The 18304-nt window shown below is 30.3% G+C and overlaps 3 protein-coding genes across 5 annotated transcripts in view; 2 read left to right on the forward strand and 1 right to left on the reverse strand.

Moving 5' to 3' along the window:
* LOC119674037 (serine-rich adhesin for platelets) overlaps positions 1-1904 on the forward strand; it is a 16234-nt gene extending 14330 nt beyond the window's left edge. Inside the window, exons 7-9 of the mRNA XM_038085159.1 lie at positions 699-880; positions 944-1090; positions 1454-1904. Of these exons, the coding sequence (XP_037941087.1) occupies positions 699-880; positions 944-1090; positions 1454-1792 (668 nt within the window). The 3' untranslated portion in view covers positions 1793-1904. The remainder of the gene's footprint in view (positions 1-698; positions 881-943; positions 1091-1453) is intronic.
* A 1774-nt stretch (positions 1905-3678) lies between these two features.
* On the reverse strand, positions 3679-4640 carry LOC119685700 (thymidylate kinase). Its single transcript, XM_038100057.1, has 4 exons — positions 4562-4640; positions 4205-4453; positions 4024-4141; positions 3679-3967 (listed from the first exon to the last, which is right to left on the reverse strand). The coding sequence occupies exons 1-4, from the start codon at positions 4632-4634 to the stop codon at positions 3781-3783; spliced, it is 627 nt and encodes a 208-aa protein (XP_037955985.1). The 5' UTR covers positions 4635-4640; the 3' UTR covers positions 3679-3780.
* Positions 4641-7908: 3268 nt separating this feature from the next.
* Positions 7909-13681, forward strand: LOC119678582 (uncharacterized protein CG5098). Of its 3 annotated transcripts, none has more exons than XM_038090491.1 (10): positions 7909-7950; positions 8009-8192; positions 8328-8468; positions 8956-9212; positions 9273-9657; positions 9797-9911; positions 9964-10771; positions 10834-11563; positions 11671-12852; positions 12919-13681. In XM_038090491.1, exons 2-10 carry the CDS (start codon positions 8124-8126, stop codon positions 13348-13350), a joined length of 4119 nt encoding a protein of 1372 aa, XP_037946419.1. In that variant the 5' UTR covers positions 7909-7950; positions 8009-8123; the 3' UTR covers positions 13351-13681. The 3 variants fall into 3 exon arrangements, with proteins under 3 accessions (XP_037946419.1, XP_037946420.1, XP_037946421.1); XM_038090492.1 differs by having other exon boundaries at positions 9803-9911; XM_038090493.1 differs by lacking the exon at positions 8328-8468 and having other exon boundaries at positions 12919-13680.
* Positions 13682-18304: the final 4623 nt, after the last annotated feature.

Genomic DNA, 18304 nt, shown 5'->3' on the forward strand with positions numbered 1-18304 from the left:
ATTGTTTTAACGGCAATTATTTACATAAACTGACTCAATTCAATTTCACAAAATCCTGATTAAACGAACATTTAGGGAACTTTAGTGGTTATATGACGTTTTCCCCACTCAAACTTTAATTCAAATAGATTTACATTAAAAAATTCAGTTAATTATTTAATTTAAACTAAATATTAGTTTTAATGTATGGAAATGTCCTAATAATGTGAACATAGTCCCAATACTTTAATGAAATACTAACTACTAAGCACTACTGTTTCTTATTTATACAATTTATGTTTTTCCATGGACGAATGCTTCCATAAACAAAGCCGTCAATATTCCTGATCTATTGTAAAGACTTTTCAATCACACACATACGTTTTGTTAAGGTTCTCTACTTCGTCTTCAATATATATTTTCTCCAAACTACCTAAAACATACTTACCAATTAGTATCCTTGTAAATGGTTTTGTTGCCACTTGCTGATAATGTATTCCTTGTTCATATTCTAACCATTTCAATCATATCAATTTAATGTATATGATCCATCTTCGTCCCTTTATTATATAAGCGGGGTCTTAATTGTATCAAATTAGATAAAACGAATTGCTCATTAGTATTGAACCATTTTTGCACTAGTACTCATCTCTCATATATCAAAAACTGAAATTAAAGAATTTAACATATCTCAGGAAAAACGATTTCATATAATACAGATATATTTATAAAAGTATTTTTTATTTCCAGTGCTGATGCCTTGAACTCCTTACTTTTACCAAGTGTTTCTGAATATGAACCAAATGAAAATGAGTTGGAAGTTGATTTACCCTATGGTATACAAAATGTACGAAAACGCAGAATTCGAGGTAGTCCAAGCTACGAACATCGCGGCAAGGGTGTAAGAATTATGATTTCATTTATCCTTATAATATAAATTCAATTAAATATTTAACTTTTTTAGATAACATATCAATCTTTGTGCCCAACTAAACGTATTTCAATTCCTTTGGAAACATTGGGTTATGAGTACCGACCAAATCATTACATCGAAGTCACATGTGCTCACAACTACTCACCAGTCTATAATCATGACTTTAACAAAAACAGAGTAAGTTTTGGTAATGACTTTCTTATACTTAAATTAACTCAAAAGGATATGAAATTTAAACATTATAAAATCTTGCCATTATCAGCAAACAATGGATATACTTTTATTAAATCTCTTTTATTAAAATTCTGTAAGAAATAATACTTCATTTTAATCATGTAGACACTAGCAGGTCTAATATAAAAACTACTTATGAAAAATTTTCTTCAGATAAATCAGTTTGGGTTTTGTAGATCTTTATCTAAATCCAGGTTACCGATTGTTATCGTTCTATTCTACTTAAAATTATCTATTAAAAATTTTATACAGAATTAAATTAATTATGTTAATTACTATTAATATTATAAACAATATTCTCCACAGATTTGTTCAGAAGCTGGGTTTTCCTGCATACAGCTCAATCGCACAATACATTTAATACGACGCAATAAAGTCTCGTCTATGGAGTGTTGGGAGTCCGAAATTCGTATTGTACCCTCTGGTTGTGAATGTATGTGGCCAAAACATAACTATGGAGATATTGTAACCTACCATGATGCAGAGAAACGCTTTGATCCACTGGCAAATGTGGAGCCCAATGCTGATTACCAAGTCGGTGAGGGTTTCATGCAAATACCGCGTCAAATTGAATTAGTTGGGCTTGACGGAACACGAAGAGAGGAAACAGATGGCATTGGTTTTGAGGCATATGAAGTAAATTAACAATTGAATAAATAAATTAGTGATTATTAAAATGTATTAAATTTAGTTATGACAAATTATGTAAAAACGTATTTAGATAGTAAATAATAATAAATTATATTATATATCTGAGCTGACGGCAGAATAGAAAAAGTATATTTGTGAAAATAGAAAAAATAAGAAGCAGATTTTACAATAATTTTACGATGTAAGTAATTAAATAAAATATTTTAACAATTATTTTTTAATTGAAATAACTATTTCTCTAATTGTTCTTGTTGTTGTGTTGTTTTTTCAACAGTAAATCAAGCTTAACTCAAAAAGTTAATAAATTATTTTATCAAACCAATTTAAAAGAATAAAAAATAAAATCATTTAAATTAAAACAAAAATTCAAAATATTTAAAACACTTATGTTAAACAAAAAAAATTAAATATATAAATTCTTTCAATATGAAGCAGCAAATATTTTATTTTTATTTGTTTAAGTCACATGTACAATCGAAAAAAAATATATATGAAAGCATTTAAATAAAGCTGGCCATAAATTAAACTGACTTTAATGTTATGCATTTTTAATTTATTTAAAATGGCTTTTAATTAAATTTAAAAATTAAAATTAATTTATTTGAGTACATAAATAAATAATAATGCGATTAACAATTGTGCATTAACACCAATATTTAAGAATTATTTAAAAAAAATTGATTTTTAAAAACGTAGTACAAATGTCGCAGTTTACACCTACGGGGTCTTATTTCACGCATGGCTGGAGGTCATATTTTTAGCGTCAAAAAACATGAGGCTTTGTTATCTTATTCGTTGACTTTGACTTCTCTGGATGGAATGATATTCCTAAAACACAGTTACTTTTTTAGATAAATAATTTTAAAAGCTAATCTCAAGTTGTGTGACGCTCTTAAAAAAACTGAAGATTTCGTCAGATTCAGATTTCGGTACTTATCAAATGCTGCCTATCCAATTATAACGGAATTAGACAACATCTCTCCAAAGGACATAATGACGTTTTTAACTGCTACTCGTCTAATAAAATAAAGTGGATTTGCCACAACAACCCTCAAAGGTGGCAAGCTCTCAAAATATATAAACAGTTTTCATCAACTTACATATACTGTTCTTTCGTTAATTCAAAACAGCATGGCCGCCAATGTTGCTTGAAGTAAGTCTTTATCTCAATTATTTTACGTTAACACGACATTCCATGGCTTAAGTATATCAATATAGCAACAATCACAATAGCTACAACAACGACGACGATCCAGTGACAGCTTCGTACACCGATAGAAACATAAACGCACCACCACAAAAATTGTCGCAATCGTTACGATAGTTGTGAAGATATTCTGAGGTGTTTCAGTATTATCAGCAGCAGCAACTCCTAAAACTTAATTTAGTCTGAAACTTAATTTAGTCTCAGGCGTCTCAAACGGGCGCATCGACGGTACAACAGTAGTCACTTCCAATCTCGCATCAAGTGACACTGCACACTACGGTCCAATAACATCTTAGGCTTCATAGCCAATGAGACATGAGAAGGCACGGACTGTTTCATAAGTGACGCGAGCTGTATAAATAAGCATTTTCCAATGAATTTAGCAGAACTTTATGATTGACCCACAAGTCTTTTGTTAATTACTTTTCGAATCGTGGTATCGCTACTACTCCTTCCCTAGGAAGAGGGTACTGTGACGACAGAAGTTGAGATGCGTTGAATATTTTTTAAATAGTTTTTAAATTATATTTAGAAAAAAGAGATTAAAGTCTTTTGCGCTTCCAATTTTGGAAAAAGACAACTACCACTTGTACTAACAAAATAAAATAATTTACATTGATAATAAAGACATTTATGGAATTTAAAAAATACTTATATACATTTATACATATTTTATAATAAAATTAAAAAAGTAAATAACTTATCAATAAGTTATTTACCACAACCTTATCAATAACACTTGCTTAACTATGGCATGTCATCACTGCAATTCAATTTATGTTATAACGTCAATTGGTTTTTCAACTGATTCTTTAATAATCGTTTTTGCTTGTTTATAAATGTTTTCAAAAATAGATTCTTTTGTACCCACAGCATCTATATTAACCCAATTAATATTTTCTTTTGTCATCATTTCTTCATAAACGCTTAAAACTTTACGTTGAAACTGAAGTTTTTCGTACCTTAAATATTAGGCATATTTATTGAATGATAGTTTATCTTTATATATTTGATATACCTTTCGTCTCCAAAATTACCACGATCTTGCAGTTGTTCAATAGGAGCATTCAAATAAAAGACAGCATCAGGTCGTAAAAGACCCTTCTCCATTGAGATACACCAATCATAATTCAAACCTATATTAGATTATAATGAGTTTCGATTAAGTATTCTATTTTTATTTACTCTCTATTAAATACCTTTAGCTACACTGTACGCCACACCTGAGTATGAATACCTGTCCACAATAAATGTTGTACCAGCTTCTAATAACTTTTTCATTTCATTTTTGTATTCCCAACGATTTGCCGAGAACAGTAAATGTATGGTCTCATCGCTTAGTTCTTGTTGATTTGTTAAATAGGAATTAATCACTTGCCCAATGGTAGATTCACGTGCTGGAAATGACATGTGTTTCACTGGGTGGTTTTCTTGCAACAGCGTGTTGTCTAAATAAATTATGCATAACAATTAAAAGCTGATTATTACGAATATTTTGCTTTAAATATTTCTCCTTGCTATAAAAACCTGAAACAAAAATTATAAATTCTAATTACACAGTAAACGGCTCTGCGTGGATTTTCCTGTTCGGTCACAGCCTTCAAACATAATTAATGCTCCACGTCTCATATTTGCGACTTAAGTTTCAAATCGAATTATACAAATAATTATTTCAAATAGATATTCTACTTTTCCCGGACAATTTAACAAAAAAGGCGCTCAAACGTTCGACAACATAACATATGTCAAATGTCAAGTTAGACGTTTAATGACGATTTGTAAGAAATTAGTGCTGCCAAGTTCATTAGTTTCATGCATCATATAATAAAAAAATGTTGACAGGTCTCAATAAATAAACTTGTAGTAGATTATGTAAGAATTCAATTCTAAATCTATGCGGCGTATGTATTAAAACATATGTGTTTATTTGACCTTAATAAATATACAAGCTTGTCACATACTCTGCCACAAAATTGATACAAAAATTTTAATTTCAAATTTTTATCCGCGAATTCGTAAATTTGAAATATGCCTGTATCAAATATTAAGGTTGTATAACTGCATAAATTATTGTCAACGGAAACAAAAACTTGTAAAGAGTTGTCTTTCGTAATTTGTGTGATTTTGTGAGTTACTTATTGTGAATAATTAATATATATTTTTATACTTTTTCTTAACATACAGTTATATGATAAATAACATTATTAACTAAAATTCCTGAACATATTAATATTATGTTCTGATAACCTCGGTGTTCGTTACACATGTACGATCTGTATCGAAGTCATACAAATACATCTTAGTTTATAGCTTACTTTTAAATAAATGAAATAATATCAAAAGATTACATGTTACTAATGTATTAAAAAGCTGTAACATTAAAAAAATACCTATGATGTTTTCTATTGGTAAATCTAGCTGCAATCTAGATTTACTCTCGATTTGTCAAATTTTATTACCCATTTATACGTTTTAAGACTTAACTAACATTTTTGTATTTGTGTTAGTGGGCATTATTTTTATTGTTATTATTCAAAAATACATGCATTGAATCAAAGCACACATTACTTGCCAAGCCATATAAAACAGCTGCTAATTTCAGTGCAATCTTCAAAAATAGTCAAAATATCTAGAGTTTTATAAAGTAATCTCAAGTTTTTTACATTTTTCCCCAGATTTACCAATCGAATATAAAAAACACACTAAAAATGAAATCGAAACCACCATTGATAACCAATCAGGAAAAACCGGTGAATGTTAAACGAGCGTTTTCCAATAAGCTAAACTTGCCAGATAAATTATATAAAAATTTAATCCTATAAATAACAAAACTGACCAGTTATTAATTAACATAAGAACGAGTGGAAGTCTTATGCAAAAAGAATGGATATCTTTGTCAAATTAAAATATTTAAATGTCTAAAAAACTATAAAATTACATATTATAATATTCATATTATTCATATTGTATTATGTATTTAAAACACATTTTTAAATATATGTAGACTAAAAATTTTTTCTAGAAATCACCCTGTTTGATGATGGAAGCGGTAGCCACTTCAATATGCCATCACATTGCGTGAAAAAAATCAGTTTTGATATGTAGTACGGACATAAATACAATTTCGGGACAATTTATTATAATATATAAAAACAAAGTAAATAGTGTGTGAACTGTACACCAAACTCATAAATATTTTAATAGCTTCTTATTAAACATAATATTATGTGATTTAGGATTAAACATTACAAAAAATAAAAACTGCAAATAAAAAACTTCAGAAAATTTCTGCAATTTGCTAATGTAAAGTATTTGTCTCAGCATACGGAATAGCGTATAAAACAAACCACGCGATAAGCGAAACGAGTAATGTGAAAGTGCGATAAACGTAATAGAGCGAGATGGGTACAATGATGTAAACAAGAATTTCGTGTTAAAAAGAATTTGCGAAAACAATTTTGACAGCTCCGGTTATGCATAGGGCGAATTCACGAAATGTGCTACATGTGAATTAAAAGCAAAAAATTTGTAAATCCTGTACAGGGCTTACAGATAATATTTTTATTAAAAAAAATGTATGTCTATTGTGTTTTTGTAATGCCTCCTCTTTTTAGTAATGAAATTAAATAATATAATTTATACAAATATAGTTGTTTCTTTTTAAAATTGTTGAAATATTAATAACAAAAATTTTAGAAGTAATATTTGACAGTAACTGTCAACTCTAAAAATACACTCCCGTGCCACAAAGCCTGAAAAGAGAAGTTATAAATTATATAGAATGCCGCAAATATGAAAAGGAGTAGGATTTATGTAGAGACGATATATTTGCGACGTATGGATAAAATTTTCTGTCGTTAAATACAAGAAGATGTATAATTCAGTATATGAATTTATTTTAAAAAAAGAAAACTAAATATGTAATTAATATAGTGAAATGATACTAAAGTGACCGTTTACATATTAGTCGTTAACTAATGAGTGAGAGTCCTTTTTAATTAAACCAAAGAAAACACTTAATTGTATCAGTTTTTTAGAGTTTGATAACTTAATACATTCATTATTTATAGTGTTATTGTATATGAAGTGAAGAAGAATTATTAAATACAACTATGTGGAATTGGTAGAATAACTTATTGAACAAAACTACTAGCCAGCTTGAGTATACATTTTCGACTCTAGAAGCAGTACAAATGAATTCCGAAATCCAGAACATACTATACGCACAAAGGTTCCATGAACTGTTAGAGGCATGTTTTCATTTTTTCATTATAAAAAATAATATATAAAAATATATCTTTGTAAAGGGTTCAAGCTATAGTCAAGTCTAAGTTATTCAGCCAGTACTTGTTCCACCTGAACATTATTGACACTTCCAAGGCATTTGTGGCTTAGACGGTTCATACCAACCCAAAAAAAAAAAAGAAAAATCCAAAAAGCAATATTTTTCCTGGTTTCGAGAAGAGTTATAACAACATACCTTTCAAGCCATCATCTAATCACATTTAATATATAATTAGTTAAATGATCTGTCAATTTATTGTATATACAGATTGTTAAACATTTCTTGGAAAAGTGACGTTGAAATAGATAAAATTTTGTAAAGTACTGACTGTTTTTTTTTAGTTATGTATATAGTAACTAGTTAGTTATTATTAACTAGTTAGCTACTGAAAGTCAGCTCTGCTATGCTTCCAAAATAATTTACAATAGCCTAAAATTTACTACATAGTAGTGTAAAGTAGAACTTTAACGTTAGTGTTAATTGTTTTCTCTTTTTTACAGGATATGGATTGAGTATATCACATTCCTTTTGTGGTCTGTTAATATATAATTAACTAAAATGCTTATTGAATAAATTGGAATTATTTAAAGAATATATGAAACCTTTTGAAAACTGCATATTAATATAATTAAATTAATAAATTGAAGTAGTCCATGCCAGGTAGTAATAATTTCTTTATTTTTTAGTTATAATAATATGTAATAAAATATTTTTGTAGTTGATGCTCCTATCTGTATGGAAAAAAACGGAATGATTTCATTGTTTAGAGTCCAAATATAAAAAGTCTTTATAAAAAGTAATATTAAAAAATATTAATTGTTGCTATAAATATAATGTCTAACAATAATCCTCATGGACATATAACTCAACCACCCCAAAATCCATCATGGAATCCTCTACAGGTAATAGTTAAAAAGTATTAAATGAATAAGTGTTGTTGTTTTGATGCTACATTGTAACTAATAAATCCACAAATTAACACATCGCTGTCTTTTCTTTAAAAAAAATGGTATAAAATCCTTTTGTATATTCTTTAGATACCATCATACATACCGAGGCAGCCACAATTGGCTCATATGTCCAACGAACGTCCAATGGTACGTTCACCATTGACATGGCATGCACCGGCTCCGCCACCGGACTCCATATATAATTTCATGTCAGCTAATCATAAAAATGTAATTCAACAAGCTTAACTCATTTTACAAAACAAAAAAGATTTAAAATTTTATTTGTAATATTAATAAAACTAATAAAAAAAAATGTTTTAAATTGCAGTATCCTTTTTATGCTATGGAAAATACTTTAAAATTACATATGTTAGTTTAAATTATTGTCACTGGTTATTTGTTCAACTCACCTAGTAAATATGTACTGATAAATCGCAAAAAAATGGATACTTCAATAAAATAAAAAAATGCATGATCTTTTTGCTGAAAGCTTAATATTCACCTATTATTTACCTATTACCTATTATTTAATTACACTGCACAATTTCCTATTATTTCATTCAGTTTCATAGTTTTAATATTAACACAAAACTATTGCCTTAATTTTTTTTTCTGACGCTGTGGCTTGTCTATAGTTTAAATTAAGTTTAAATAATTATCATTATATCAAATAAAAATATCCATTAAGACTACAAATAATGCTGACTCATTATAGTTGGAGCATCAAATAAATCCACTTATTCAGCCATATGTGCGTGGTCCTTCGCCTTTTGATTCAATGGACTTATCTTTACAATCGGCACGAAATGCTGCATCGCCTTTAAATAAAGGACTGCATCCTGGTATGGGGCAGCATGATTTTGGGCATAAGCAAGCTCAGCAACAACAATTAGCGCTTCATCAACAAAATCAGGCTCAATCCCTTCAACAACAGCATACAACACAAATGCAGCTCACACAAAGTTATCCCATGTTAGTATTATTATTACGTTATTTGCAAACCTTTTTTAATGTGTTTCATAAATTTCATAGACATAATCTCTCCACAAATGCATCAAATGCTTTAACACATACGCAACAACAGCAAACTACACAGACTTCAATAAACTCCACTGGTCCACAACATTCTCACAGTTCTCAAAATGCTGCTACTGCATCGCCATCTACTAATTCGCCTTCTACAAGTTCAATTGGAGCTAATGCTAAATATATGAACACAAATGGTGGCGATCGAGATTCTATGTTACCACCACCTGGTATTGGTTCGGCAAGCAGTGGTGCATCCCTATCTGGTAACAATAATAATGGCACCACAGGAACGGGCCCCAACCCTATGCATTATTTGCGCGATGCAGAAGTACGTCATAGTGAAAACTTTGCCAAAATGGCACAAATGAGCCGCAATTATGAAAATGAGGTAAATTTCTATATGTTATTGAATTTACATTTATGTTGTAATTAGGGAAGTGCAAGCAGTATTACTTGATTGAGGATAATATTAGTTATATAAAAAAATTCTTGTTAACAGTTTTCATAAGTAGATGTTTTATTTCTAGTTACAGACGAAATCAATGCAGAAACCAGTTGAGCTGGTTAATAAAGATTGTAACTACTCTGCTATAATGCCAACTAAAATGACTCCACACTCACAGCAAGTTTCACCGAAAAAACGTAAATTTATGAAAATTATTCATTATACTTTAGTCTAAAATATACCTTTCAGATACATCTCCAATTCATAATTATCACCCACAACAACAAGCTTTCACCAATCCAACAACTGTAAAACATAACGGTCCGCATACACCACCCACTCCTCTGTCACCAGCATCAAACCAACAATCCAACCCATCGGTCACAAATAACGCAAACCCACAACAAATGCCAACACATTCACCTGTTATGCAGAGTAACGCAGGCGTAATCGACTACAATCAACTACATTTACAACAAAATAGTTTTAACCCGCAACATGTCCTGACAAACCAATCACATTTACATTATCCACATCACCAGCATCATTTACATCAGCACCATAGCTCCCAACAAACGCAACAACAACTGCAACATAATCAACAAAGTCAGCAATTGCATCATTCCCCCATGCAACAGCAACAATCTAATTTAGTTGATATGGATACATACCCAAATCGAACTGAGCCAAATTCACTACAATCCAATATTGAAAAATCTCAAATTGCAGACTTATCAGCAGCGAATGCAAATATTGCAGCTTACAAGTTTTCAGTTTCAACGCCCAGCAATCCGCAGAATCCTGCAACATCACCTGATAGTGAGTCCATCGATTCCAATAGCAACAGCAGTGAAAGTCGTCAAAGACGAAAAAGAAAGTCTAGCAGAATTGTTCGTATGTCCTCAAGTGAAAGGGAAAACGAAGACACTGGTTCCATCTCGCATAAATTTGGCGAACCCACACAGGGGCCTCTTACACCAAAACGTTGCAACAATAGTCGTAGCCCAAAAGTTTCACCACAGCAGACACAACGAAAATCACCTCAAAATATTGAAGGGTATGAATAAAATATAATTTATTTATTTTTTTTTTATATAAGTTTTTTTTTATGTTTTAAAGACCTTTGGAACAACCTCCAGAAAATAGTGCAACTACGTCTAATACGTCACAAATAGTTTCATCACCTGTATCACGTGTAATTGAAGCAATCGAACCCGAAACGAAGGAACAAAATAATTTAGCTGCACTTGAAAATGGGCAGTCTGTGCCAGTTGATATTTCTAATGATGGGGAAAATCAAAGTAAAACTGCTAAATCTGATACTGAAGAAAATTCGAATGATAGTCCCAAAACGAAGAAGCAGCGACAAGTATTAAAATTACGTAGTTCTGAGCCACAAGTAAATGCAAATAACTTAAATTCAAGTTCATATAATGAAAATGTGGCAACAAATGATAACGCCGTGCTGGCTGATGATCTTAGAAAAGAGACTCAAGTCGAAGTAGAACAAAGTGCACAACTTTCAAATATAGTTTCTCAACCATTAAGTCCACAAAGTAACAGCCGCAGCAGTAGCAGTTCATCAAGTAGTTCGAGTTGTAGTAATTCCACTCGGAGTAGTAATGACAGCAAATTACAACAGAACAAAAGTCCAACCGATGAAGTGGAAAAAGAAAAAGAAAATATCATTGCAAATGATATTCACGGTTCTAGTTCCAGTAATAATACTATGGATATCAAAGAAAATTCTACTAGTAATGAAAATAAAACAAATTTGGCTATGAACGATAATAAAAGTAATATAGATAATGAACTAAATAATAGTCCACATAAATCCAGTTTCGAAGAGGTAATATAAAACTCAATATCTTTTTATTCTTTATTCAATATTATATTCAATATTGAAACCATGTTTTCGTTAATGTATTAAAAACATTCTTTTATCGATTATTATAGGTTGAAAATAAATTAGAAGAAATGTTCGCTGGCATTGAAGATGAGCCTGTTGTGCATGAAGATGATGAACGCTTATTAGAGGAACCTGCGAACGAGTTAGACGTTGCCCGTGACTTAAGTTTGGCACTTGAGTTAACAACAAATGCCAGTGAGAATATTAATAATAACATAAATGATATGAAAAACAAAGAAGATATGAATGTGGATAAAAAAGAAACCAATGTAGAGAAACAGGAGACTCCTATTAGATTAGAAGGACCACCACCAACAAAAGCTGCCAAGAAATCTACAATGCCTAGCCCGCCAAAAGCAAAGAGCCCTATTGAGATTGTTGTCCCTCCTAAAAGAATAAATACACCTCGCAGACGTCTATCAACAGCTTTAGATCCCGCTAACTTACGCATATTCTTTGAAGATTGTAATAAAGAAACCGAGAAGCGTAAAAAACAACAAGATGCAGGTAAAGAAATTATTGTTCACTTAGATGACGAGCGTCCAAGTACGTCTGCTGCAGCTATAGCTGCTTTAGCAGCTAAGGAAAGCACTGCTGCTATTACTGAGGCAAGCTTGGCGGCAAAAAAAGATAAGAAAAGTGTGACGACTGGAAAAAAGCGTCCCCTACCAATTATTAAAAGCAAAGGTGGTAAAAACAACAAGCAAAAACAACAGCAACAACAACGACGTAGGGCAAATTCCTCGGATGATGAATTGCCACCAACACGAGAAGCTTCTTCGATTGCTGACACAAAATACAAATCACCATATATTCTAGTAAAGAAAGATGGTAACGTAAGCGTTATTAACGCTCCTATTGCAGAAGATGTAAGTGAGAAAAACGTAAAAATTAAGAAGGCTTATGTGCATGACAGAAGGAATTTACGTGGATTGCATTCATCTACATTAAGTAATAAATATGATGCAGTTACGACTGACTCTACGTGGATTTGTGTGTTTTGCAAACGGGGACCACACAAAATGGGCTTAGGTGATCTTTTCGGGCCGTATTTAATATCAACTGAATGTGAAGAATATAAAATGGCAGTAAAAGCACCAGATTCATTTGATATTGATGCAGATTTTATAAGTAAAAGAAGACGTTCCGATATGGTACAATCTAATGCAAGAAATCTGCCAGTTGTACCAGCAACAACACAACCGACAACTGCGACACGAGTTGGAGCGGTATGTAATATGATATATATAATATGATTTTTAAATAATTCCTCTATTTTTCTGTTTTTAATTTAGAATAAAAAGAAAAAGAAACATTCCAACGAAACCAACGCAACTGATCTGCCACAATGTTCTAATGCAATAATGCAACAACAAACGTTCCTTGGTATGTGTAAGGTATCAGAGAATAGTTATGAGGTCTGGGTGCATGAAAATTGCACTATATGGGCACCTGGCGTATTTCTCGTTGGTGCACGTGTTTTGGGTCTTGACGCAGCTGTGTGGAATAGCACGCGTTATGCGTGCATACTTTGCACAAAACCTGGCGCTATAATATGCTGTCTGCAGCGTGATTGTAAAGCTGCCGCGCATGTGCCATGTGCACAGGAAGCACATTGGAATTTAAATGAAACTGAATTTAAAGTTTATTGCCAGAATCACACTAATCCGAATACTAATGCAATTGCAAATATAGCACAAACAAATGCCGCCGATGCGTACTCTTGAGAACGTCGAGAAAACCAACGAAATAAGCGCAAACGTCAGAGACCACGTTACCACTTAGTTTTTGGTTGCAGAAAAAAACAGCAAAAACGTTATAACAAGAACCAAAATCAATAAGATGGAAATGCAGGAGTTGGACCAACCAAATATGTATGTGTTTTGCTTTTAATTATTTAATATGAATTTTTTTAACAAACATAAGGTAATATTTTAATTTAAAAAATGATTTTAACGAAAACTTCTTAACACACTCAAATAGTGTTTCAAGCACTTGAAGTTGCTTAATAATATTATTGTTTTAACTACTGTTTTTAATCTTTTTACTATATACTATATTTAAGATACGTGTGTTATAACTAAATTTAATATAGGTGTAAGTTAAGTATTTATATAATTTAAGCAAAATCAAGTATCGTATCAATGCGATTAGATGTAAGTTGTATATATCTATAAATTAAAGTTTTTTTATGAGTAGACTTTTAACTTCATTATTTATTATAATCTAATATATAAATATATGCACCGGTTATATTAAAATAAAAATCTCGTCCATAATGTTTAAAAGTAATTTTTAAATATATTAAAATAATAAAAATGGACTTTTGTGGATCGCATTTGTTGTACTGAATTGTAAGATTGCTTAATACTTTGTAGTGAATTGTCGAATGCCCAATTGTAAATAAAAATAATTATAAATTATTTCCGCATGTTGGCTAAACATTTTTTATTTTCAAAAGGTGCGACGCGACGACAGTATTTAAGCTATATATATATTATTTTAATTATAATTTTTTTTTTTAATAAAATAGAGGTTGTTGATCTATAAATGATACTATTTTTTACAACTGTCTAACTTACTTAAACTAATAAACTAAAGTGCACAAAAAAAACCCAGTCTTTTTTGTTAAATATAACATACAAATTAGTTACTAATGCAAATAAAAAAATTTTAATGTAAATTAATTTTATTTTTTAAGTACCTCAGAAATTGTCTTTACATAAAAATATATTTAATATATATAGAAAAGGCTAATAGTACATTAATTTTATCTTTAAAGAAGAATTAAGAATGAATGAAAAATTTTAGAGATAAAAGAAACATATTAATAGCACTTTTTATATATAATAAAAATAATATAAATTGTTGTAATCTATTGATAAACTAAGTAATTTTTTATTTGAAATTGTTTACAGGCAAAGCATGTTATGATTAAGAAAATAAATTATTTTTTGAACTTAATAAACGTAATTAATTTTTGTATTTACATGAGATTTATAGATTGAAAAAATTAAAAATTACAATTTTTAAAACAAAACAAAATAAAATATTACAAATGTGACTCGACTTTCTGCTATATCTGTAGCTTATTTTATAACTATTGAGTGTGCTTTTAAAACTTAAATCAAAATGAATAAAAATCCAAGTCTGAATTATAGTTTACAACAACACCTTATAACTTTAGGATGACTGTTTTATTAAATTACTGTTTAATTATTTTTACTATGCATATCTGCTTGTTAATATTTTTACTATTTAATTATAAATTACTTAATATCAGAGCATATAGTTAAACAATTATTTAATTACCACATAAATCACATATGAGTACAACCTTATGCACTGTAATGACATATATGCACTATGCTGCAACCTGGCACCAAAATTTCTCTTATACATAATGTAGCCCTTATATATGTAATATCTAATATATATATATATATATAATATATGAATAAATACAATAATGATAAATGTAGTAAAATATTTAAAAATTTCGAGTAAATATTAATATCACTTTTATGTACGAATATTTATGCTTAATCATGCCATTATGTAGTTTTTTTTTTATTTTCTTTCGAGTATCAGAATAATATATACAGAAATTTAAAATAAAATATAATAAAATATTTTAAAAAACTAAATTGTAAATTAATACGACACATAAAATTTTTGAACATAATTATTAATTAATTTAACATACAGCTTAAAAAAAATTAGTTTAAAATAGATTTAAAGTAGTTTAAGCATTCTGATTTAAGTTATTAAAAATTGTATTGTATAACCGAAGTAAATGAAGATTGTATTAAATTATTATATATTATAAATAAAATAAGAAATTATGAATGTTTTATTGCGAAAATAATGTTGTAATTATTTATTACGAAAACAAAAGTATATTATGGAAAAAACAAAAATGTATGTATCAACAAAAATTTTTAAATTTAAATTACTTTATAAATAATCACATGTTATTATACAGACGTACATATATATATAACTGTAAAATATAAATAATATATATTGAAATTAATTCAAATGCTATTTTTATTTACTATATTTTAGGCACTTATTTCAAATACTCACGGAATCATTTTAAAGTTTAATTTTATAAATCTATTAATTATTATCAATTTATGAGTAGACCCTTTTTTGTTTTTGTAAATGTAGAAAACATTTAATAGAATTTAAGCCCATGGGAGATAAAGTATACCGGCGACTTGGTTGTAGGTTTTGTGATTCAAATTGTCTTGAAAAAAATCCACGTTTGAGAATGACAAAACTGAAGACACCTTGCTGTTGTTAATGTTATAGTAAACAAACTACGTCCTGAAACCAAGTACGTAAAAGATTGAAGGGATGCTATACAACGGGGTGGGAAGGAGGAAGTAAAATCGAATGAGATTGACTGCCAGCATTTAACGTTAAATTTGGACATCGTTAGATCATAAGAGTGCCTTTAGTGAAAGCCTCTACATATTCTTCCACTATATCACTATGATATGTAGCGGATTAAAAAACAGATTAGTCCAGTGAAGTTGTGACTAAAAGTTAACCTGAAAAACAAGTACAGAGAAGAATGTGATTGGACGCTATTGTTATCTCAAGTGATCACCACCGGATCAAGGATATAAAGTCAGCAGAATATGCTAAACGCGTCTACTACCTATTTATTTCACAAGATTATGGAAGGTATAGTATGATCTGTGGTACTTTAGTAAGAATCTTTGAATCCAATAAGATGTACTGGTAGGGTAACCAAACCTTGGTGTCAAGGTGTAATCGGGTTTATTTTTTGCTAGTATCTTTTATGCGAATTAATAAGAATAAAACGCATATGTATATATATTTTATTTAATTTATTAGTAAAATAAATACATAACTTATGCATACATATATATTTATATTTTAATATATTTTAATGACAAATTTTAAATAAATAAGACACTAAAAATGGCAAAATGTTCTAAAACAGGAGTGAGAAATGAAACTAAGTATGAAAAAATGCGGCTAAAATGAATATCCTTTATATATAATATATATTAAGTTTATAAATGATTAAATAAAAAATATTGAAAATGAAATTGTAAAATTAAAATTATTTTTTTATGATTATTTTTCACAGTTTTTTCATTTCAGTAGTTTCATCGCACAACTTTTAACATATATTGTAGCTAACGTCCATGGGCGTTAAGAGCTTGCGACCAATATATTATTTTATCAACTGCTTTTAAGCCCCTAGAAGAGCGCACACTCACATACTTTAAATAAAATGAAAAATAAAAGAAAAAAAAAAATAAAATAAATGCAAACTAAAATTAAATGTAAAAAACTAAGCCTTAATTTTAATTCGGAACAGATTTTTAGTACTTCCTGAGCCGTCGCAGTAGGTGTGTTATATCATTGGGTAAGCGGCCTATACTCTTGAGAGGAACTTCATATGAGCTTGCACCATTGGAAAAAATACGTCCTGTGCTTGTCGTTAGTTCCAAAACACCAGGCGAAATGCTATCAATGCGTTTTTGAGCAGTAGCAGGAGAATTGGGCGTGGGAATGAGTCCATTTGCCAGCGCAGGCAATTGTACATTCAAATGACTATCCTGTGTGGGTGTGTTTGGTGCTGGTATCAGCCCATTTGGCAGTGTTGGTAGCTGTACGTTAAGATGAGGATCATTCCCGCTTGAGACAACCTGAGAATTTCCAAAAACGGTTTCCGTTTCTTGTTGAATTTGGTTCGGTGTTGGCGCTAATGGTGGAAATTGTGGCAGCTGCTGTTGTTGGTGCTTATAGCTGGCAAATATATTCTGCGTATTAAAAGGCGGCTGTTGAATGCTCTGAGCTGTGATCGGCTGTTGTGTTTGTTGTTGTTGCACTAAATTTTGTTGTTGCTGTTGATAGTTTACAGTTGGTAACTGGGTTTGTTGGTGTTGTAAATGTGAGGGGAAAACATTTTGTTGTGGTCTGATGCCATTACCAGTAGGGGCCTGTTGTATTTGCTGTGGTTGAAAATGTTGTATTTGTTGCAAGTAAACATTTTGAGTTTGTTGCGTTGTTGTCGGTCTTAATGACTGTTGTTGTTGTTGAAAATATTGTGTCTGTACTGTTGGAATCGCTACTTGTTGATATTGTTGTTGTTGATAATGTTGTTGATGTTGGTGTTGCTGTTGCTGTTGATGTAATTGTTGTGGTTGATGTTGATGTTGATTTTGTTGCACTTGTTGCTGATTTACTTTATTTGTTTCGTGCTGTTGTTGATATTGTTGTGTTATAAAGTTTAATTGTTGTAATTGTTCCCTTGTTGGTTGGTGTGTAGCAGCAGCAAATGTTGCAGCTGTTGTTGGTGCTTTTGGTAGGCTTTGAGGTTGTTGTAATGTTGATGTGACAGTTGCAGTTGGAGCATTGTTTCCAAACTTTTTCGTTAGAAAATCATTTAATGCCACATAAGAGGTTGCATGGTTGGCCTTTGGCTTTTGTTGTGTGGTTAGGGACGAAATTATTGCAGAAACCGAATTTGGTTCAATACGCTGACCCTCTGCTCTCGCTATGACGATGCGGGGTGTTACAGCTGTTACTGCAGTTTGTGATGAAGAAGCACTTTGAATTTTGGACAGATGTGACAGATGTTGGGGACGTTGTGGTGGTATCAATTGTGAAGGAGCTTAAAATTAAATATAAAAA

The sequence above is a fragment of the Teleopsis dalmanni genome, chromosome 2 (assembly GCF_002237135.1).
Source record: "Teleopsis dalmanni isolate 2A chromosome 2, ASM223713v2, whole genome shotgun sequence".
NCBI lineage: Eukaryota > Metazoa > Arthropoda > Insecta > Diptera > Diopsidae > Teleopsis > Teleopsis dalmanni.

Bases quoted from the DNA above. Each gene is read 5' to 3' on its own strand.
- LOC119685700 (XM_038100057.1), bottom strand. From the start codon at position 4,634: ATGAGACGTGGAGCATTAATTATGTTTGAAGGCTGTGACCGAACAGGA. The intron at 4,454-4,561 runs GTAATTAGAATT...TAATTTATTTAG, and splicing joins CACGCAGAGCCGTTTACTGT to ACAACACGCTGTTGCAAGAA. The intron at 4,142-4,204 runs GTATTTAATAGA...AATCTAATATAG, and splicing joins GGCGTACAGTGTAGCTAAAG to GTTTGAATTATGATTGGTGT.
- LOC119678582 (XM_038090491.1), top strand. From the start codon at position 8,124: ATGTCTAACAATAATCCTCATGGACATATAACTCAACCACCCCAAAAT. The intron at 8,193-8,327 runs GTAATAGTTAAA...TATATTCTTTAG, and splicing joins CATCATGGAATCCTCTACAG to ATACCATCATACATACCGAG. The intron at 11,564-11,670 runs GTAATATAAAAC...CGATTATTATAG, and splicing joins ATAAATCCAGTTTCGAAGAG to GTTGAAAATAAATTAGAAGA.